Genomic DNA, 23,641 nt, shown 5'->3' with positions numbered 1-23,641 from the left:
TGTGGCCCTGGCCGTGGTCCTGGGAGGCCCTCTGAGCACCCAGCCCTCTACTCCACCCTTCAGTGGCCTCCCACTCCAGCCACGGAGCTGGTGCTCCTGCTTCCTTCCCCCACCAGACCTGAAGCTCCTCGGGGCCTCACTCCACACCGTGTCCCCTGCCTGTCCCCCTCCCACAAGTGCCTGGCAAAGGTTGGAGACTCTCCAACGGGGCCCCTCTACCTGGGGGGTGCAGGAGCCCAGGGAACCCTTGGGTGCCAGCCTGGCTCTCCCTAAGTCTGAGCCCTGGGCTTTGTGGAATCCGCCTCCCCTCCAGGGCCTCACGTGCCTCAGGGCTGACGTGGCCGTGGGGAGGCCTTGGGCAGTGCTGAGCAGCTGTGGGGCCTGGGCCGTGCGCCTGTCCCCTATCCCAGGTCAGTTCAGTTCAGTTGCTCAGTCGTGTCTGACTGCGACCCCCTGGACTGCAGCACGCCAGGCCTCCCTGTCCATCATCTACTGCCTGGCGGGGGGAGGCCTGACCGTGACCATCCCCTCCCATCAGCCAGCCTGCACCTGGGATCAGACGTCACTCCGATCTGAGGCTGGGGCTTCTGAAGAGCTCCGGACAGGTGAGAAGGGACAGGGCTTCTTTCAGGGGACATGAAAGTCAGCCTAACTTTGAAGAAACCCCCTCCCCACCACCCCCACCGGTGTGGAGAGCAGCTGCCAGAGTCTGAAACAGCGTCCTGTCCCCAGAGAGATTTGGGTGTGTTTTTTTTCCCTCCTTGAATGAAGGAAAGAAATGATGCTGAGTGGAGACTAATTACGCAAATTGAGGCAGAAATTAGTCGTGAAAGGGGGAGGAAAGGAGATCAGCTAGGAAGTGCCCCTACCCCCAACCACCGCTCTGCCTTCTCCTCCGGGTCGGGCCCCGGGATGCTGTCATCAAAGTGGTTCTGGCTCTGATGGCCTGGCCCCTCCCTGCCCCCAGTGAGGGCCCCAGGGGTTCTCATCCCCCACCTAGGGTCTGCCAAAAAACAAAATTCTACAAATTTTGCCTCCTAGCCTCACAAGGGTTTCCCAGGTGTCCCTAATGGTGAAGAACTCGACTGCCAAAGCAGGAGACCTCAGAGACATGGGCTTGATCCCTGGGTGGGGAAGATCCCCAGAAGGAGGGCATGGCAACCCACTCCAGTATTCTTGCTAGAGGATCCCATGGACAGAGGAGCCTGGTGAGCTACAGTCCATGGGGTCACAAAGAGTTGGACACAACTGAAGCGACTTAGCATGCTTAGCACTAGCATCATAAAATGGTAAAAATATCTTAACGGGGCAGAGCCATAGAGTTCTTTTTCTTTCCTCTTTTAAAATTATACTATTTTATTTTTTGGACTAATTCAACCAGGAAAGACTGAATGACACCTGTGAGCAAGTGAAAGCAAATGCAGCTCACCCATCACTGTCTCCAAGAAGACCTTGTCGACACGCGGGGCGTCTGGAAATTCTCTTCTTTTTGGTGGAAGCTGTGGCAGGGATGTGGCTGTTTGCACGCTGACCCCCTATCCCATGAGGGCCTTGGTACCTCCCTGAGGGGGCTGTTCTCAGGGGCAGACCCACTGAGTTGTTTGAGGAGCCTGGAGCCCATTTCTGAGCTTCGGGAAGTGGTTCTATATATGCCTGGGTGTGGAAGGGGCAGGTCAAATGTGAGGGGCCCACTGGGTCGCCACTTCAGAGTCACAGTGGGTCACGTAGACGGCCAGAGGGATCCCCTTGAGGAAAACCAGTTAACTCTGAAGAAAACTTTTAGCCCCAAAATAATTTATGGAGATATAGTTCACAATGATATATAGTTTATGGGCTTCCCTGGTGGCTGAGCTGGTAAAGAATCCATCTGCAATATGGGAGACCCTGGTTCGATTCCTGGGTTGGGAAGATCCCCTGGAGAAGGGAAAAGCTACCCACTCCAGTATTCTGGCCTGGAGAATTCCATGGACTGTATAGTCCATGGGATTGCAAAGAGTTGGACACGACTGAGCGACTTTCACTTTCATAATTCACATACAATACAATCTGTCCACTTGCAATGTACAATTCATGGTTTTAAGTATATTCACAGGTGTGCTGTCATTTTTAGAACATTTTCATCACTTCACAAAAAACCTCAACACCGCCACCCCTCAGTCCGCACCCCATACCCTTCGCAGCCACGAGTCTGCCCTCGGCTCTGAGCGTTTCCCGTTCTGGGCGTTTCCTACAAATGGAATCACACGTGTGGTCTTTTACTGAACCTCTTGTTGTCAAGGCCCATCCACGTGGGAGCCTGGGTCAGGGCTTCATCCTTTTTTTGAGGCCAAATCACATCCTGCTGTGTGGATGGACCCGTCTTCACCAGCGCCAGGTGACGGGCCTTCGGGCCGTTGGCACCTTTGCTGCGGATGCGGCTGCCGTGGACATCTGTGTACACGTGTTTGTGTGGATGTGTGCGTTCGTTTCTCTTGGGTACACACCTCGGAGCGGCACTGCTGGTCACATGGTGACCCCACTTTACCTTTCAGGGGACTCACCAGGCTTTCCCAAAGCGGCTGCATCATTTTCCGCCCCCACCAGCTGTGTGTGAGGGTCCACTCTCACCTCCTGCCCAGCCCTTAGCATCTGTTGTTTGATTCTGGCCATCCTAAAGGGTGTCATGTGGCATCCCATTGCATGTTTAACAATTAAGCCAAACTTTCACAAACCTGCTTGAGCCCTGGGCCCCACTCTGAGGAGCCAGGGTGTAGGACACGGTGTAGCCACCCTGTCGCCCCTCGGGACATGCTGGCCTGGCACAGGGATGCTGGGGGTGGGTGTGACCTTGCGAGTTGGCACCCAGGGCTTGCATGGGGCGTTGCTTAGTGTCAAGTAAACCCTGATGCTTCTGGGGAAGGGCACACAGACCTTGGCATATACCTTGTTTCAGAAACAGGCAATAGCAAACAGCGTGTTCACTCCACCTACTTCCCTGGAGAAGGGAAGATCCTCGTGAGATGGGATCAGATGGGCCATTGGTCCCAAGTGGAGAGTTTCCCTGAAGGGCTTTCATATTACTGTATTATGGGGGTGGTTTGTGGATATTTCTTCTGCACATCAAACACTTCACAGTATACATTCACATGGAAATTGCTAGTTAAATGTAGCAGCTGTAGAGCTTCCCCGGTGGCTCAGTGGTAAAGAATCCACCTGCCAAAGCAAGAGACAGGAGTTTGATCCCTGGCCCCAGAGGATATCACATGCCATGGGGCAACTAGGCTGGCATGCCCCAGCTATTGAGCCTGTACCCTACAGCAGGGGAGCCGCAACTACTGAAGCCCGTGTGCCTGGAGGCTGTGCTCCATGACAAGAGAAGCCGCCACAAGGAGAAGCCCATGCACCACAATGAAGAGTAGCCCTCTTAGCCACAATTATAGAATGGCCTGTGCAGCAATAAAGATCCAGCACAGTCAGAAGTAAATAAAGGGGAAAAAAGTAGCAGCAATAATAATGTTTGGAGTTTTGTGTTCATCAGTGGTTTCGTTTTACAGGACACTTTTTTTTTTTTTTTGCTGAAACCATAGATTCTAAGTTGCTCTGTCAAGGTAATCGCTAGAAAAATAAGCTATTCTTAGCATATAAACTTTAGGAAATTTCTCCTACTACTCTTCTCTATTTAATGTATTATATGTTGTTTTCAAGAAACAGTCTGCCTGCAGTGCAGGAGATCCAGATTCGATTCCTGGGAGGGAAAGATCCCCTGGAGAAGGAAATGGGTACCCACTCCAGTATTCTTGCCTGAAGAATCCCATGGACAGAGGAGCCTGGCGGGCTACAGTCCATGCGGGTTGCAAGAGTTGGACACGACTGAGCAACCAACAACTATCATCATGTTGTTTTCAAACACATAAGTGGAGACATCACAAAATGAACATAACCTATGGCAAATTTGTTTCTGCACAAATCTGTGTTTTTTTCTAGCTACCAAAAAACTCAGAGACCAAGCGGGGAAAGGAATTGTTTGAATGGCAGATAGTGCATAAGACTTAGATTTGGTTACAGTATAAGTTTAGCATAATACATTATAAGGTGATGGCCTGGATGATCTTCAGAGGTTGATGAACTTCGGTGAATAAGTTAACGTTGAGGTTTTTTTTTTTTTTTTTTCTGATTTAAGGAATGTTGTTCACCATACCTCTCCTTTCCTCCTCTGTATTTTTAGATTAATACACTTACTAGGGAAGCAAAATACAGCGGGATTACATACCTGCATCCAGTAAGAAGTCTGACTCTCCTGAGACCACCACGTGCTGATGGCTGTCTGGCTAGTCCCAGATGTCCCAGCCTTCAGAGACTAGGCATCTGACGGGAGAGTGAGGAACTCAGCTGACAGCCAGAGCAGACCCTCCAGCTGTGTGGCCCTGCATGAACCGTGTCCAGCAGCTAGATCCATTCCAAATGAGGCCCGAACTCTTCTGGGTCAGAGAGGGGTGGTCCCCACGGTGCCCTGCCCTTGAGGACCCACAAAATTGTGAGCATTAGAAAACGACTGTTGTTTACATAGATTTTCATTGGTGTACAGTTGCTTTACAATCTCATGTTAGTTTCTATTGTACAGCAAAGTGAATCAGTTATATGCATACATATGTCCCCTCACTTTTGGACTGCTGTCCCACTTGGGTCTCCACAGAGCACTGAGTAGGTTTCCCTGTGCTACAAAGTCGGTTCTCATTAGTTATCCATTTTATACACAGTAGTGTGTATATATCAGCCCCAGTCTCCCAACCCATCCCACCACCTCCCCTTTCCCCTTGGCGTCCCCATATCTGTTCTCTATGTCTGTGTCTCTATTTTTGCCTTGTAAATATAGTCATCTATACCATTAGAAAATGACGATTGTTTTTAAAAAATGCTCTAGAGGAACAGAAACTAGAAGGAGAGGCACACACACAGACACACACACAAAAAATAGAGAAGGCTGAAAAGTAAAGAATAATTGTATCAGTTCTCAAACTGTGCTTGATGGTACACTTAGTCCAACTTTTTCACTTTTCCAACTTTTATTATTCATTTAGTCATTCAAGAAAAAACATATTGAGCCTGCTGCAAGCCAGGCATTATACTTTGTGCTGGGGATACCAAAAAGCTGAATAAAATAGCTCTGTCCTCAGGGGAATGGCTAGTTTAATGAGGATGTCAAGCTATTACCATACAATGGGATACAAGGCTGCTTTAGAGAAGGAACTGATTGCCCTGAAGATGCAGAGGTTTCCTAGCTTTAATAGTCAGAGAGCACTGCAGAGAAGGTTCTGCTTGAGATAAGCCTCAAAAGAATGAGTAGAGGTTTACCAGATGGCCAAGGTGGGACAGGGCAAATTCTATGACTACAAAGAACAGTGAATTCATTTTTGGGACAGTAGCTTCAGCTGCTCCTGTGGTCTCGATTTTTCCTTGTGTCTCCTGGGCAAAGCATTGATTGCATAACCAGAGAATTACTTTCAGATGAGTATTTGGTTTTATCTGCATGATAAGTATGACTGGAAAAACACAGGTCATGGGGTGTATGGCCTTACTCAACCTAGGCTTGTCAAACAAGTGCCCTACATAAGCTAAAGTTACTCAACATAGGGGACAAGGCCTTAGCCCTCCCTACCCCCTACACCCCCACCCCCAATGTAACCTGTGTTATTGGTTTGTTTGTTTTTTCCCCAAGTGTGCTGTCTATTCAAATCTGACTCTTCAGACAAGTTCCCTGGCCCCTACCTCCTTCCAGTTTGCTGTCTTAATCCCTTTTGATAGAAAAGTTCTAGAAGTATTTCAAGGTGAATGCCATGCTATGAGGATAAAAATTGATTTGTCTCCAGAAAAGGGCAATAGATTCATATGAGAAACATTTCATGTCCTAAAAATCCGTGAGCTTTGTTTCTAGGAGACAAACTTGGTGAAAAAGACATCTTCAAACTTTTCCCTACTGCCAAGTTTAATGAAACTCCTTTTTCTGCAGTGTTTCTAACATCAACTTTGTTTCAGGAGGCCGTTGTCAAAAAGGCTAGGAGAAACTGAGGCGAACATGGTGAACCACTGCAAGAAAATGGTTCTAACTTCAATAAGGCAACTTGGCCAAGGATTCCGTTTTAAGTGTATAAAATTAAATGGAAGTGCAGAGAATAAACGTCTTAAACATCCCAAGATAACACACAAGGGAAACAAGTGGAAATAGTGAAATTTGGAAATGCTGGGGGAAAAGAGCGTTGGCATGATTAAGAACAAACAACTGAAAGCATCTACTGTGAGTGTTTTTAAAAATCTCTCTGCCTTGTTCTAAGTGGATTTGGCAGTGAATTATTTCCTGGGTAAGTATAGAGGGGAGGAGCTCTCTTATGAGACCAGTTAAGTATAGACCACATACTGTTACAGTCTTTGGAGCTAGGAGCAGCTGGCATCTGCTTTAGGAAACCAGCAGCCTGAACAAGGCACTTCCAGAGGAGAACGGCTCCTCTACCTTCGCTTGGAGGTGATCAGAGGAAGCACTGGTGGGCTGAGAAAAATTTGAGATTTCCTATCATATTTAGACAAATGAAACTAGAAGTAAATAAACCATTAAATGGCAGAGGAAAGTAATGGCCCCAAGAAGGCAAAAGGAAACCCCTTGACTCTTCTAGAACTGCAGACTTTTCCTAGAACTTGTCTGAGAAAATGCTTCAATATTTGGGACAGTGACTTGTCCAGTGAGCATTCATTGCCCTGATGGTATGGTAAACTAACGACTTTTTCATTTTTTTAGAGCATCATTTCAGCTAAATTTGCATTCTCATCTCAACAGGCTCACTTGACAGAAGGAAACCTAGATGGTGTGAGAAGAGAAAGAAGGTGGGAGAATGGTTCAGAAGGAGTAGGGAAGGAAGAAAGCTGGAACAGACATGGGGTAGTTTATTACAATATGACTCCCAGTATTGTCTAATGCCCCCACTTACTCCAAAATCTGGATTATAATGTTCTGAAGTCGGGAATGAGAGAAGTCAAGTTGTTCCACATGAAATCAGGTATAATAGTAATTCTCAACTCTTTTGTTCACACATGCCACTGAGAATATGATGATAAGGGTAGACTCTACATCCAGAAAAAAATGTACCTATTACACACAAAATCCTCTTTTATAAGACCAACAAGTTGTAATACTCAGGATAGAATCCAATTACTCACAACACACACATATAATATATAATCCTGTTTACTTGACCATTGTGGACTCTTTCTTGCATCTGACCTCGTTTCATTCTACAGTTTGTCTTTCTCCATTTTTTTGTCCTTTTAACTTAAGAAAAGATCATTATAGAACTCCTTGTATAACTTTTTCAAATATGCTTGCAAAAGGCTATGAAATTTTATCATGATCATTCTTACTTTAAGTTGAAATTTCTCTAATCTTTCCTTACAGATTGTTCCTTACAAAGCGTGCTTTCAATATCTAGTTTCAATGTCTAGTTCTCCCTTCTGCATTAGTTACTCAGCTATATAATTACATTTTCTGAGCCTCCCTTGCAGCTATGTATGCCCATGGGACTAAGCTTTAAGCCAATGATATGTAAGCACTGTGCTATGTGGATTTCTGAAAAAATCTCCCTTCTACTCCTCCACCCTACCGTCTAGAATGAAGACACAATAGCTGGAGATAAATAGACATCCTGGGCCATGAGCTTGAGGGGTGATGGATAGGACTGGTTTGTGGACTCCCTTATCAGAAGATAAATTTCATGAGAACAGGGACCTTGTTTTTCTTGGTCAAAGCAACCTAAACCTGAACCTAAAAAGTGTGGCTTATAGTAAGAGCTCAGGAGCGTGCATGCTATCTCTTCAGTTGTATCCCACTCTGTGGGACCATATGGACTGTAGCCTGCCAGGCTCCTCTGTCCATGGGATTCTCCAGGCAAGAATACTGGAGCGGGTTGTCATGCCCTCCTCCAGGGGATCTTCCTGACCCAGGGATTGAACCTGCATCTCCTGCATTGGCAGGCAGGTTTTCACCTCTAGCGCACCTGGGAAGCCAAGAGTTCAGACGCTGTGCTTAATTGCTCAGTCATGCCTGACTCTGCCACTCCATGGACTATAGCTTGCCAGGCTCTTCTGTCCATGAGGATTCTCCAGGCAAGAATACTGGAATGGGTTCTTTGCCCCACCCCAGGGATCAAGCCTAGGTCTCCCACATTGCAGGCAGATTCTTTACCTTCCGAGTCATCAGGGTATTGAACAGCCATTAAATGAATAAGTTGAATTAATGAATGCATTTACTCCAGATCCATGTAAAACAGGGAATGTTCATACATCAGTTGGCATATGCAAATATCAGGTTCTATCACAGAATCAGACTCTAGCTTAATTCAAACGTCATTACTGCTCTGCTTCCCTTTTCTCTCCCAGATTTGCCACAGTCATAACAGGATAAGGTTTTTTCTCACTGCCCTCCAATGTTCTTCTAAAACAAAATATTTTCAAATCTATTAATACTTTCATAATGGTGCTTCTGAATAATTTTTCTGCTTAGCAAATTTAAAATTCTTTAATTTTCAAGGTCATGCCTATCTATTTTTGTATGTGCCTGATGTTAAATGCAGGCAGTGTTTTGAAACTTAATCTTAGGCATTGTCCCAAGTCTATAAGAATCATCCAAAATGGTAGCTAATGACATTCCTAGGACTTCAGACAATATTATTATTGTCATGGAATGTAGTCACTAGGTCCTAAGGATTTAACGAGAAGTTGTTCACTGAAACTGAACTTCCTTGAATCCTTTCCCATTCTACCATGGTTTCCCACATTTCAATATATTGCCTATTTTTGTATCCAAACCTTACTTATATCTTTTAAACAATTAAATATTAATCATCTTTGCTTCCTTGATTTTTGAGATGACCTTTCCATCCCGGTATCCTTTTAACAAAGGAGAATACTCCTTCTGGGTTTTTTTCCTTTCCTTTTGGTCTTATATGTGATGAAAGGGTTTTGTAAAAGTTCACATTTTTGGCAATTACATGTAATTCCTTAATTTTTTTAAAAACTCTTCCCCCTTGAAATTTGTTGCTATTTCTTTTTACTATTTGGAGGAACAAATGTTCCCATCATTCACTTTTGTGACATACCTGTTTTATACCCTAGCTCCTTGGTTTTTTTTTTTTTTTTTTTTTTTGGTTTTTTGCTCAAATTTATTTTCAACTTTTCTGATTTTGAGGGAAGCTATCATTTTCTTTTTATTAGGTATATCAAGCTTTTCTAATGTTTAAACTTCTTTACACATTATCCTCACTTTCCTGGAGTAGCTTTCCAAACAGAAGCCTATTATAACAGAGAAAAATAGAGGTCATCAGATGAGCTCTTCTTAAACATCTTCTCTATCAGAAATGTCTCTATTCTGACAGACCCAAAACAGGCATCTGTCACCCAGGCCCTGTTTCCTTCCTTGCTTTTCTCTCAATCCAAAGCTAATCTATGTCTGCCCTGGAGGACATCCACTTCTGCCTTCTTGAGGACCTTGCTCTGTCAATTTTCCCATCTCCTCTAACCTCAAACTCCTTTTTTCTCCATCGGCTCATACCCTTTAACATATAAATATACTCACATTTTTTTTCCATCTTAAAAAATTATTAACTGCACATTTCCTTCTAATGACTGGCACATCTCTCTTCTCAGTCAAATGTTTGGGAAGAAAATCCTTGTCTCCACTTTATCACCTCCTATTTATTTCTTTTACTCACTGCTTGCCTTCCAGTTTGCACCCATCCTCAGTTACCCATGTACCACGGTCAGTGGTATTTGTAACTTTCCTGCCCTCTGGACAACACTGGACTCTGTTTAGGGAATTACAAATTAGAGCTTCTACTGGCCAGGTACTGTTCTAGGTGCTCTGTTCCAGAAAAGAGCAGATGTGATTTCTACCCTCATGGAACTCAGCTGATCAGCCATTTCTGATTAATACACAGGTCCCTTGATTTCCACTTCTTCCTTTGGCAGGTTTACTTACATGCCATTTAAATTTCCCTATTTTTGAAGTTCCCTCTCTCCCTCCCTTCATTCCTTTCCTTATTATACATGTCTTCTCGAGGCAATTACTTCTACACCCATGGCTTCAACTACTTTGTATGTACTCCAATGACAATTTTAATATTGTTCTCATTTAACAGTTTTAGTTTACATAGGACATGTCATTTACTAAAACCATAGATTCCAATTTGCTCCATGAAAAATATTATAGTCTTAACTGTCAGCACAGCGTTAGGGGATTTCCCCAACTACATTTTAAAATTGATTTAGTATGTGTTATTTTCAAAAACATAAGATGGGATATCACAAAATGGACTTGGCCTACAGAAGTGTACATCTAACTTTCAACTGGAGAGCTCTAATTCCATGCTGTCATTAACAGAGCCCCAAATGATCTTCCTCCTCAAACCTCTTCCTCTTTCTGCACTATCTAGGAAAAAGTCACTGTGCTCTCCCTAGTTCCCTAAGTCAGAACCCTAGCAGCCATTTTTGCCTCTCTTTTCCCCCTCTTGCTCCGTATCTAGTCACCAAATGACCTCAAATCCCTTCCCACCACACCAGTCTCTGCCACTGCCTTTAGTTTAAACTCACTCCGCTCTTAGATGCATAAAAAGTCTCTTCATTGCTCTTGTTTCTTCCATCAATCCTCCTTATTGTCCAGAGTGACCTCACTAGAAACCACCTGATTGTGACTCCTTAACGTCACAACATTCAAAGGCTTTCATGTTTCGGGGGGGAAAAAAATCAAGCTCTTTACCCCAGAACCTACTTTGGGGTTAGACAGATCTAGGTTTGAATTTCAGGTTCAAGTACTTGGCAGCAGTGTGACTGACATCAGACAACTGGACTTTCTAAGCCTTTGTTTTCTCATGTGCCTGACGGAGCTCATCGAGGGCAGGGCTACTGCAGGAACACAGTGCTTAGAAAGTGGGAGGGACTAACCAATGTTGAAAGAAGGGAAAGAATTTTAAAATCCACTTCAAAAACTTGTTCTCCCTTAGAGAAAATCCTATGCCACTTCCAATCAAATTTGACTTCTACCTCTATTTTCTTATAATCCCAATAAGGTGCCTTTGCGGATCCAAACAATCGGAGACCAAATCCTGGCCATACCCCTGAGCAATCATGTGACCTTGGGAACATATCTTTACCATCACCTTCATTAAATCAAAACCGTGGTACTTCACTTTGCGACTCTTCAGTTTTGTATGAGAAAATCGTGCTTTATGCTTTATGTGACCGGTGAAAGTAGGGAAACCTGGAGACTCGGCCGTGGAAGAGAGAAACAGCGAGAAAATCGAGTTGCTGAATCCCAGCGTTTCAGAGTTGGGAGGGAGGAGTTCGGTCCCTAATTTACCGATGAGGAAGCGGAGGGGTGACGCGTCCTCGAGTCTCATTCAAGACACGGACACAGCTCTTTATTGAGGACCCGGGGGATTGCTATGGTTAAACTGAAGGCGGAAACTAACACTCTTTATAAGTCAATTTGAGAGGAGCATTTAGTTACAAAAAACTGTCAACAATTCGGGTGTAACTAAGTTCGTTGAGGAATGCATCAAATGAGTCAGCTGTCAGACCTGGTGAAACCGAGTTGCTTAACGGAACTGACTCTTTACTAACAAGCCTTCTATAGAGTCCACTGGCTCTCTAGCTTCGATTCACAAACTCCCGCAATGCTTCCCGAAGGACCGGAAAGCTCCGAGTGCCGCACGAGGAATGGAAACAGGAGTCCGGGGCGCGCCACTCGAGGGGCGGAGCAGTCGCGGGGTGGGGGCGGGGCATTGTGAGTCACGTGCCTGCTCTCTGAGGCGGGCGCTGGGAGGAAACTCTGTGTGTGATTGGTCCGCGGTAACCAGGTGACCGAAGGACGCGTTCCGGTTGGCAAGGGCCAGCCAGGCGAGCGGCTTTCAGTCGGGAGGCGGCGGCGGAAGGAGGAGGAGCTCCGGCCGCGCTCTCTCCCGGCAGTGGCTGTGCGTCTCAGCGCTCGTCGGGTCCCCACCCCTTTTAAATAAGCCGGGCTGGTCGCCGCCTTCACTGACTAGTTGACTCCGGGGAGGCGGCGGCGGCGAGATGGCGGGGTTGCCGCCGGGCCCGGAGCCCTGCCCCGGGCCCGGCGGCGGGGCGGACAGGAGAGAGGCAGGCGAGGCCGCGTCTCCATGTGCGGCGCAGCCCCGGCATAGCCCGGTGCCCGCCGGTGCCCGCCGCGCCATTGTTGGGGGAGGGGGCGGTCTCTGAGCTTGGCGGAGTCCGGGGCCGAGCGGAGGCGACGGCGGCGAGGAGCGGAGGCGCCCCATGGGGAACACGCTGACCTGTTGCCTGTCCCCCAATGCCAGCCCCAAGTTGGGCCGGCGCGCGGGGCCGGCGGAGCCAGACTACGAGTCTGAGGTCTACGAGGCGGCGGCCGGAGACGCGGTGGCCGTAGCACCGGCACCGGCGCCGGCTGCCGTGGAACCCACCGAGCTGGATTTCCGAGCGGGTGAAGGCCACCACCTGCAGCACATCAGCGACCGGGAGATGCCCGAAGGTAAGGAAGCGGCCGGCGCCGTCTGCTCTCGGGCTTACCTCTGGCCTCCGCCGACCCCCAGGTCCCCCGGGAGGAAGCCGCCGCCTAGGGCTCCTTCCTGCCTGGAGTTGGCTCTCTCGGGGCTGGGCACCAAGGACGGAGGCTGGCCCTGCCTGGCGTCCCCACCCCTTATTCTTTGTCCGTCGCGTCCAGCCAGTCTTTCTCCCTCTTCTCTACCCGAACGCCCAATTCTTCCCCATTCCCTTTTCGCAACCCGACCCAAGACCCTCAAGTCTGTGGCTCCTGTTCGTGATTCTATTTAACGTCTCGTGGGACTTTGTAAATACTTTCTGATGTATTCTCTCTTTTCTCAATGAAAACTTAAATACTCCCATCTTCGGCGATATCCATCCCATCTTCCTATCCTTACCTATTCAAATGGTACCTAAGAGAAGGAACGAGGTAAGGATCTAGATACACTTCCACTCGTTAGGATAGTTGATACTCGGGACAATTAAGACAGATTTTAGGGTTTGTTATTTAAAATCAAAACTGATATCGACAGAGTTAGTGTGGCGTTAAGTAATATTCTGTCTAGAGTTGTCCTGATTGAAGCGACCTTATTCTAACTATAATCTGAAAACGATAAGAAAGAAAAAGGTTGGAGGATGTCTTAAAATAACTGAACGGTGTGAAACGTTACTGCAACGGCTGCAGGGAATAGTTTTGTTGTTGTTGTTGTGTTTACCCAAAGACGATCCCACGGAGCTCTGATTAAGATTCCCACTTTGACACAAAAATGTCTTCAGCTCCCCAGCTTTAACCAACTTCACTTGCATGTTGCCTCTTCTAAGGGAGGATTGGGGGTGGTTCCTGAGACTGTTGGTCAAAAGTTTCAAAGGAGAAAAAAGAAATTCAGACTTTACTTTGTAATACAAAGATTTGGCAGTTAAGATGGCAGATCCTGCAGGAAAAGTTGTCTCCATGGCTACCTCTCCTTCCAACCCCCTCCTGCCAGTGGAATCCTATTCAACTTTTATAATGTTCAGGTAAAATTCTGAAGAGGAAGTGGCTGGGGGTGGGGGTGGGTTGTCATGGAGAAGAGGAGAGAGAGGAGAGGAAATGTTTGATTTTTTTTTTTCCTCTAGAATTTTGAAACTGGACGGCTCTAGGTTTTAAAAAAAAAAAAAGATTCTGGATAACACTGTGGCTCATTAATAAAGACTGTGTTCTTTAAAGTAGAAAACATTGTGCCGTGAAGATGTTAAAGCCCCACTGGCCCACTTGTTTCATTTAAATGCCAGAGAGTATTTCTTTATTTCATAGAGGAAATGTCTTATAGCTCTTCTATTTAAATTTTATTTGGGTTTACTTAATTTCTTTCAAAGTTAGAATAGGTAAGCCTGTGAACTCACCCATGTGATGGACATGGCTTTGTAAGTAGAAAGTACTCCCTTTTCAGAATAGTCAGATACTGTGAAAGAACAAATTATGTAAATTAATTGTAGCTTTAAAAACAAAGCTTGTGCATACCTGTGAAAACTGTTCAGCTTGTTGCTATAAGGTAAGCCTCTAAGTGATTTTAAAAAACAGTAGTAGGCTAGTGTAGGGAGACCAAAGTTGGACTTCTGTATGATTCTTTTACGATTTACAACGTATTTTCGGGTGTATTTCACCTGACCCTTCCATCTATAAATAAGGCCTGTAAATATTCTCCCTGTGATGCCAATGAAGAAGCCAAGACTTAGAGCTCTGAAATAACTGTGTAACATAGCTACTGAACAGAAGAGACAGACTTGAGAGTGGTAGATACACCAAATTCAGTTGTTGGGTGCTTAAAAAAAAGTTTGGAATGCACTTTTTATCTTATAGTTTATCCATAAGATAGGCCTAACTCAACTTCAGTTTGGTTATTTCCATTTGAGTTTATTGTTCACAACTCAGAAGCAACACATACCTCTCCATTCTGTGTCTGTACATTTATTACAATGGATAGGAATAAAAGAAGTCGTGAAATAGCCTCAATTTACCAGTCAGGTAAACATGTTGGTATATTTTAAAGAGTTTGTTCTGCTGACTCGAATTGAAGCCGAGAATGCCCTGGACAGAGGGACATTAGGAGAAACTGGTAAGCGGGCAGGTAAGGTACGAAGCATTTAGTGAGGGGGAGTGCTGAGTCGGGAACTAGAAAAAGAGAGTTCATGAGCACAGAATTTACCTTTTTATGTTTGACATGATTGTTAAAATTTTACTTAATTTTGTCTCTCTTTTTTGGCATTCAATAAAGTGATGAGAGAAACCTCAATTTCAGCATTTGCCTATTATTAAGTTTCCATAGATACGAGGTCAGAACACGAATGTAAAGTGCAAGCACATCGGAAGTTTGCTCTTAATGTTTTTATTTCAGACAATTTTATATCAGTTTCCCTGGAAACTGAGAAATACCTGCATTGATATAAAACATGTTGGCTTTTCAAAACCAAACATAAATGATGCTGTGTGTTTTTCTTCAGAAACCTTTGAGAAGAACATGATTTCTTCAAGCTGTTTCAGTTAACTCCTAAGAACCTAGAATAAATATCAGATAGACTCAAAAGAATTTTGTCGCTATCTTGCCTTTAACAGTGTATCTAATGTAGCTGATGTTAGTGTCAATAATAGAAAATAAGATGCTAAGGTCCTATTATCTGATTTTATTATTATGCATCAGCTTTTCAAACAGCCTTCATATTCTCCTCTTAGGAACTTTGCTCATTCTCTGGTGCAAGCTGCTCTCTCAAGTGATTCCTTCCTTCCATCCTCCAAGGAGTGGGTAGGGAAGGAATTGACAACGTAATGGGGGAAAACCTCTGAGCAACAGGTTTTTCCTCCTTTCAGTAGCTATTATAAACACTTTTTTTTTTTTTTTTACTTTTTTGATAACAGTAAACATTTGAGGTAAAAGATTTGCAAAATACTAAAAAGTCATTCACTCATACTCAGAATATCCAGAATTTTCATTAATATTTTGGTGTTGGTTCTTCCTGAACCTTTTGTATACGAATAAACAGAATGTTGTGTTTATTGTATGAGATTGTTCTTTGTGTGCCACGTTGTAGCTTTCTCTTGTAAAGTGAAGACGGGAAGCTCCTGGAACCGTGCTGACACCTGAAGCGTGCCCCAGGATGTATTTCCACGCAGCTGCATATAGCTGTGCAGTCTGCTTTTTACCACCTGTTTAATGGTTGGAGCATCATTCATTTACCCACCCTTTATGGTTGTCTTTTATAATCTCTTCATATTGCTTTAATCTGGGCACAGACATAAAAAGTGATGTATCGTACTTCCCTGTAGAATTCTGGTCTTGTGGCTTTGTCTTATGACTTAATTAAATTCATAGGGTGAGTCATTTTGTAGTTAAGGTATTTTAACATTAAATGTTCTTTCCCCAAATTAAAGTTACCATTGATTTTTCACTGAACAGTAGATTTCCTCTCTTAGGTTTTTGTGGGTTTTGGTAACCTGTCGGTGTCTTTGAGTCTGAGTAACTAAACTACCACTCGAAGAGATCTGAAATTAATGCTGGTCTTGGGTGACAGACACATCAAAGGACAGCATTAGAAGAAATCTTAGATGATGAAGGAAAATTGGGAGAAGCATAAATGATTTGGCGTACACTGAAATGGATGATTATTGGGCACGATTTAGGGGCAGGACAAACAGAGGTTATACTGACAAAACCCAAACCCTAACTCTGGTCTTTACTTCCTAGAGGTACCTGGGGCCTGTTGACACAGGAATAATGTCAAGTAGCGAGACACTGAGAAGAAAGAAAATGATGGTCATGGACTGAGAAGGGGGCAGTGTTACTGGGGGTGGTCTCCTTAAGTGACAGTGAGCATCCTAGGAGTGAGGGGGAGCCGTGTGAGGTCCTCAGAAGGAAATATGCTCGGTGTAGGCAGAGGACAGAAAGAGGGTGGCTGCAGCTGAGTGAAAGAATGCCAGGAGGAATATCAAGGGGTTAAGGCCTTGTGTCTAGTAGACCTTGACAAGAAAAAATACGGATTTTAGTCTAATTGTAATGGGAAACTATTGAAAGGTTATATGCAAGGGAATGGTGATAATTCTTAAAGAAGGGGAAGGAGACGTGGGGAGAGGGGAGGGAGATCAGACGAGCTACTCTAACGTGGGCAGGGGTAGAATGAAGCAGGGAGACAAGCTAAGAGGCTGGTGTAGTCACTCAGCTGAGAGCCAACAGTGGTTTGAACAAAAAAGCAACATTAATAAGGGCCTAAAATAGGCTGACTTGAAGAAACTGAGTGAATCTAAAAGTAGGCTAACAACAATATGAATGGGATAAGTCACAGAAAAAGAAATGCAGATGGCTTTTAAGCATATCCTCACACATAAGGGAAATGAAAATACAACTACTGTAGCTTGTGTTGGGAGAAAATTCAGAAACTTGGCACTGCATTCTTTGGTGATACTGAAGAAAGTTACATTCATATATTGCTGGTAAAAATGGGAAATTGGTCAACCCTTGAAGGGGAAGTTTGCACAGTCTCACTTAATCCAGAGATCCTACTAAAGGAATTTATTCTGAAGGTATAGGCTGCATATGTTGCATTATCTTCAGTAGCAAAATACTGGAAATAATTCAGATGTCCAGTAAGGGACTGGTAAACTAGCACATCCAGACACTGAAGAATTAGGGAGCTGTGAAGGAGCTCTCTCCACTGTTAATGACTTCATCTCCAGGGGATGTTAACCTGAAAAAAAATGGGGAGAAAATATACACTAATCTCCATGACAGAAGCAGGAGAAATGATATGTATTTGCTTATTAAAGAAGAAAAAGGAAGAACACTAGGAGAAATGCTTGCCCTTGGGTACTCTTATCCTCTTTCCTTTAGTGGGTGGCCTGACTCAATGACATATGAGTTTGCACAAACAGAATCATGTAGGACTGGGAAGCCTGGCGTGCTGCAGTCCATGGAGTTGCAAAGTCAGACACAACTTAGTGACTGAACAACAACAAAGCACTATTTATTTAAGATGTTATTTGGCTGAGGGTGATAAGTGGACATCAACTTTCCTACGAAATGCTAAATGTTCACTTTTGGCTTTTGAGTTAATTTGTGAAAGCTGTGATGTGTCATTTATTATGCTTTATATAGTATATCCCCTCATGGATTGCAGCCTTGTCATGGTGAAGGGGCTTGTGTAACTCAGTGAAGCTATAGTGTATGGATTGCTCTTGAATTTCATTTGATTCTTATCATGTTCTGAGTTAGGCAGTGTAGGGATTCTTCTCTGAGGTATAGAATTGTCCAAGGTTTTACTCATTTTTAAAACCTTGATCAGGACTGTAAATTCCATATACATGACATAGGGATAAAATTTATTGATGGCATTTTGTGCTCTGCTTTGAAATACTACCTTTTTTCTCGCCCCTTTTAGAAAAATTGTTTATTTTTAGGGTATAAAGTAATAAAACTTGAAGAGTTAAAACAGTAACAATGTATGATGTGAAATGAAATCACCGTAGCTTGCAACCCAGAAAGGTTCTTAAAAGTCCAAGAAGCCCGAGCTAAGTACTCTTTAGAAATACATAAAGCCAGGTATACTTACCTGTCTATCATCTCTTGGTCATCATCATTACAGCATTTGATTGAGGATTAAGGTAAGGCAGGACTGAGAACCAAGTTAGAGGCAAGTTGAGAAGCAGTTTGGAAGCCAGGTTGGTCAGAAACTGGGGAAGCAGGTCAGTTGAGGGGGTTGCAGGAGCATGCTGTGTGCCCTCCGGTGAGACAGCCCAGGTCAGCATCTGCTGGCAAGAACCGCTTGGTTAGGGTGTAAAGTGTGGACTCAGATGAAATCACCGGATGACTGTAAGCCATGAAATGTATTATTAGCCATAAAACTAATATACTGTACTACTAGGGGTGATAGGGCAGTTCAGTAAATGGAGTAAACCTTTAAGTAAACTGGAGCCCAGAAGTTGGCCCAGAAAATGCTGACAGTCCTGTTTAATTGCAATATATGAAGTGAAGAAGAACTAAAGGGCCTCTTGATGAAGGTGAAAGTGAAAGAGGAGAGTGAAAAAGTTGGCTTAAAGCTCAACATTCAGAAAACTAAGATCATTGCATACAGTCCCATCACTTCATGGCAAATAGATGTGGAAACAGTGGCTGACTTTATTTTTCTGGGCTCCAAAATCACTGCGGATGGTGATTGCAGCCATGAAATTAAAAGATGCTTGCTCCTTAGAAGAAAAGTTATGACCAACCTAGACAGCATACTAAAAAGCAGGGACATTACTTTGCCAACAAAGGTCCATCTAGTCAAGGCCATGGTTTTTCAGTGGTCATGTATGGATGTGAGAGTTGGACTATACAGAAAGCTGAGTGCCAAAGAATTGATGCTTTTGAACTGTGGTGTTGGAGAAGACTCCTGAGAGTCCCTTGAACTGCAAGGAGATCCAACCAGTCCATCCTAAAGGAGATGAGTCCTGGGTGTTCATTGGAAGGACTGATGTTGAAGGTGAACCTCCAATACTCTGGCCACCTGATGCAGAGAGCTGACTCATTTGAAAAGACCCTGATGCTGGGAAAGATTGAGGGCAGGCAGAGAAGGGGACGACAGAGGATGAGATGGTTGGATGGAATCACCGGCACAATGGACATGGGTTTGGGTGGACTCCGGGAGTTGGTGATGGACAGGGAGGCCTGGCATGCTGCGATTCATGGGGTCGCAAAGAGTCGGACTCGACTGAACTGAACTGAACTGAAGTCAGTATGTTGGCATTAGTCTCCTCCTGTCAGATGATTTCTTGGTCACTACCCTCTCTCTGATATTTTGACAGGGAAAAATCATTTATTGACAGTTTGACAGCATAATTTTAACACTTTTAGGCTTCAGTAATGCATCTTGTTTGTCCTAAGTTGCCTTTATTTTCATATTTTTAACATCTGCAATTGAGATGAATCTCACGATTGATAGAATGTTAGGTTGGAGGAAAAGTAATGTTCAGTGACCTGGTATTTTACGGGTTTCCTCCTGGGAGTGTTTATATTAAGACCCGAACTTAAATTTTTTTAGTCATCCTTTTTCCCCATAAGTCTATCATGCTGTCAAATAAGTTGCAATTTAAATTGGTAATATAAAAGTGATGGGTCTTAAAATATAACTTTAATGATAACCCCTAATCATAAGCTCAAGAATATTTCTCCTGGGTTAAAACATTCTTAAAGATTGCTAGAGAAGTAATTTTAGGAAGAATTCACATATAAAATGCACAGTAATTTCTCAAAATACCTCTAACATTACTGTGTGTGCTTGTAGGAGAGGGGATGAGGGGAAGTGTGGGTGGTAATGCTTTGCTTCAGAGTTGACAGTCTTACCTTTGTGACAGTGAAGAGTACGGTAGGTTTTTTTCATCGTCTCCTTAGACTCTTGGCAAAACAGTTAATGGAGTGTGCAGAAATATTGTGTGTATGTATGAGTTTACTGTCTAATGGCTTACCTGTCAAGTCTATTATAAAATAGTGATGTAATTTTCACTGGCAAAAAGTGCAAGTTGTATAGAAAATTGTTATATAGGCTGTAAACAGAAGATTAATATTTTCTGAAAACCTCATGCAAATTGACAGCAGTAAGGCCCTGGTATGTTTAGTATGTATGAATGATAGGCAGCTCACCAAAGTGGAAATGATGCTGATAATTATGGGAAAGTAGTAAAAACTGTGTAATCGAAAGAAATACAGATTAGATCTACAGTGCTGTTCCTTATTTATATTAGTAGGACTTCCCCCCTCCCCGCCTTTCAACTGTACAGAGCAGGGGTCGGAACTAAAACTGTCATGATTGGTAGTATTATACATTAATGTGGCCCCACCTTCTTCAGGAAGCAGTTTAGCACTGTACCTTGAGCCATGAAAATGATCTAACCTTTTGGCTTAGACATCCCACTTTTGAAGATCTTTGCTAAGGAGATAAAACCATTATTTATTTAAAAAGCTGTATAACAATAGATGAAAAGTTTCCTCATCAAAGAATAGAATGTTGTAAGTACCTAAACCCCAGCAATAGGGGATTGGCTAAGTCCAGCACAGGAATAACGCTTGATGGGCTGTTGTGTATTCATTAAACAGTAAATATGCAACAATCAGATGCAGAAGGGTTGTTAGTAACAAGAAGACATAAATTATACACTAATTAGAGCTTTTTCTAATGTATAAGGAAAACAACTAAAAGTAAGGGTTGTAAGTCTGTGGGTTAATTTTTAAATAGGGTCATTTTGTCTCATGCAAATTTTTGTTCATGACATTTGTTAAAGGAATGAGCAAGTGACTTTTACCTTTCCCCTCCTTCATTGTGATCATCAGTACTGCTGGTTAACCAGGTCTCTTTCAGTTGCAAGTTTGAGAAAATGTCTCAGAATAGCTTAAATTAAAAATTATATATATTGACTTTTATATAACTGGAGTTGAATGAGTAAATTAAGCAGTACTTGACCCAGGAGTTCAATGACCTCACAGCCTATCTCAGTTCTGCTGTCCTCTATTGATCTCTCCTGAAAAGCCTTTCCCCTCATGATGGCAAGAGGAGTGTCCAGCAGCCCCAGACTAGCTAAGGGTCCTAGGGCACCCCTCTGCCTTCTTCTGCTTCTTGGGAAGTTCCAGGAAAGCTGTGATCTATCAGTCAGTTCTGGGTCATGTGCCCACCCTTGAAACCTCTAGGGTAGGGTAGGGGGAGTGCCAGCTCTTTTCTGATCACTTGGGCAAGTTTACTTTTTTCCTGCGTGTTGTCATTTCTTTTATCCCAGCCTTCTTGCTTTCTGTATATAGATCCGTAGTAGCACATCATAGCGTACCTGGAACACACCCTGGGTGTGTGTGTGTGTGTGTGTGTGTGTGTGTGTGTGTGTGTGTTTGGCAGGGGTGTGTGTGTGTGTGTGTGTGTGTGTGTGTGTGTATGTTAAAGCTTGATTCTCTTTGATCCTGACACTTATTTTTCCTGGACTTCCATTGACTTGTTAAATTTTACCATTCCATAAACCCTGATGAAAAATATGGCTACTTTGCAAGCATTTCTGCTTATTTTTTAGATTCCAGTGTAGTCTGTTTACTTTCTGGTACAGGTAAGTAGTCATGAATCCTTTCAGAAGCCTTAGGTCGAAAGTCTGTGCCTGTCAACTTTGTATATAACTGAAATAATTTATTTTCCCAATGTCCCACTTTTCAAATATGTAGGGGGGAAAAAACTTGAAAATAATTTTATGGGTCTTTTACATAAAACTTTTGAGTAGAATATTTTCTCCAAAAACAGCTTAATAAACTCCAAATGCAGTGAAGGAATTTTCACGAAGAACAAAGCAGTCGGTTTAGCTATGTAAATTTCTAGTGCTGGCAGTAACAATTAAATTCCCATTAAACCAGGAAGTCCCAAATTACTGTTCATGCAAAATTCTTTCTTTGGGGAAGAAAAGGCTTCTAGGTAGATAACATTTGTGAAATGCTGGGTCAGACAGAATTCACTATGGGACTGGTTAGTTTTTATTTATTTTTTCATTTATTTTTATTAGTTGGAGGCTAATTACTTTACAATATTGTAGTAGTTTTTGCCATATGGGATGGGGAACCCATGGTTAGTTTTTAATGTATCAATGTATATTCTTTTGATTCTCAGCGATAATGTGTAAATGACGTTGACCACCAAAGTCCCCTTTAAAAATAGGCCAATTATTATGTGGTTTGGGAAATGCTGCCTTAACTGTTGCTCTTTAAAAATCTTGGTCCAGTTTCTTAAAAGATTGTTTAATTGGTTTGAGGTGGACTTCACTAAGTAACTGCCCACAGGGCTTTTACGTTTGTTTTAAACAACAACCTTACTGTCCAGCATGGCAGCTTGTGCTTGCTTGATATTTCTGCCTAAATAGAAGACTGTCCCACCTTGGTGCAAGGTGAACTGCCAGCAGACCCACCTTTTTTATGTAGGTATGGGCAAAATTTTTTTCAAGCAGCCCTTTGATGTGCTCCAGGAAGTACTGTTACTGAAGCCCTCTATTAATCATGCAGCATGAAAGGAAGAAGTGAGAGTTTAAGCTTTGGAAATAGAGGGCAAAGTTAAAACTCACTATCCTGGAAGTGTTCCTATGGATCAGAACATTGAACTCTTATGTAATCCTCTTAAATCTGCCATGATGAATAGCCCCTAGATAAACGGCAGCCAACCAAATGACTTCGTTTGTTGAGTGTAGTTGGAATTAGCCATTAGATTGTCTGAAGAACGTTTGCCAAAAGCAGCTCATTTGGTTATAGCATATTTGATTGATTGAGCTGGTATCTGATAGTAATTGACTACAGCATAACTTGCTTCTTGAGACTTCCTGAAATGTGCTAGTAATATCAGCTTAAAGAGAGGTGACTGAATTTTTAATCAATACGTAGGAGGGGAATCACATACATGATTCGCCTAAAAGTGGCATAGATTAGGTGCAAGTTAAAAAAAACCTAAGACATAGCCCTGGTTTTATTCCACATATATGGAGAATTTCTACAATTTTTCTGTTTCCCAATAGAATTTTTGTATTGTTGCCTTTACTACAGTTTCCTTCTTGTCATTACTAAACGCTCTTCTTAAGACTATTAAACTTGATTAAAATCAGCATGTAGCTGTTTTAAAAGTCATGTCTTTTTCTACTCAACTAAATTGTCACACCTTTTTCTCTTTTTCCTGTGCAGACTTAGCTTTGGAATCAAACCCTTCTGACCACCCAAGGGCAAGCACAATTTTCCTGAGCAAATCTCAAACGGATGGTAAGACAGTGTTTTCCCCCCGCTGAGAAAAAGATTGAAAACTGTTTTTGTTTTGTGTATTATAGGAAGATACAGAAAAGCACTTAGAATGGTTTAAATATTTTTTTTTCATATGTGATAATATTTTAATATGTGATGTTTTATTTTAATATGTGATGATACATTTTTCATTTAGGTGTCACTGTTTTAATGAGGAGAAACACCTAGACCATCTGTTTATACACTTTGCTATTTCTTTATCAGCAGTCAGCTTGCCACATGATTTAGTTGTGGTCTGTTTTTCCATGCTACTTTGTCCTTTTCCTTTCGCTCCAAGAGCACAT

The 23,641-nt window shown here is 43.1% G+C and overlaps 1 protein-coding gene and 1 long non-coding RNA gene across 4 annotated transcripts in view; both read left to right on the top strand.

The window, feature by feature from the left end:
* The first annotated feature begins 6,869 nt into the window (after positions 1-6,869).
* LOC133042802 (uncharacterized) lies at positions 6,870-11,203 on the top strand. The gene is made up of 2 exons (XR_009689589.1): positions 6,870-7,025; positions 11,085-11,203. It is a non-coding gene; the product is annotated as an uncharacterized LOC133042802 (long non-coding RNA).
* A 928-nt stretch (positions 11,204-12,131) lies between these two features.
* The window catches only part of LOC133056919 (cyclin-Y-like protein 1), a 34,323-nt gene continuing 22,813 nt past the window's right edge, over positions 12,132-23,641 (top strand). The window contains exons 1-2 of one of the 3 annotated variants that reach the window (XM_061142797.1): positions 12,132-12,541; positions 23,244-23,318. In XM_061142797.1, coding sequence (XP_060998780.1) covers positions 12,310-12,541; positions 23,244-23,318 — 307 coding nt within the window. In that variant the 5' untranslated portion in view covers positions 12,132-12,309. Of the gene's footprint in view, positions 12,542-23,243; positions 23,319-23,641 lie in introns of those variants that run through there. The other 2 variants (XM_061142815.1, XM_061142807.1) reach the window with 2 other exon arrangements.

The sequence above is a fragment of the Dama dama genome, chromosome 1, assembly GCF_033118175.1.
Source record: "Dama dama isolate Ldn47 chromosome 1, ASM3311817v1, whole genome shotgun sequence".
Lineage (NCBI taxonomy): Eukaryota > Metazoa > Chordata > Mammalia > Artiodactyla > Cervidae > Dama > Dama dama.
Note: the sequence above shows the minus strand (reverse complement) of the source record. Positions and strands in the feature narration are given on the sequence as shown.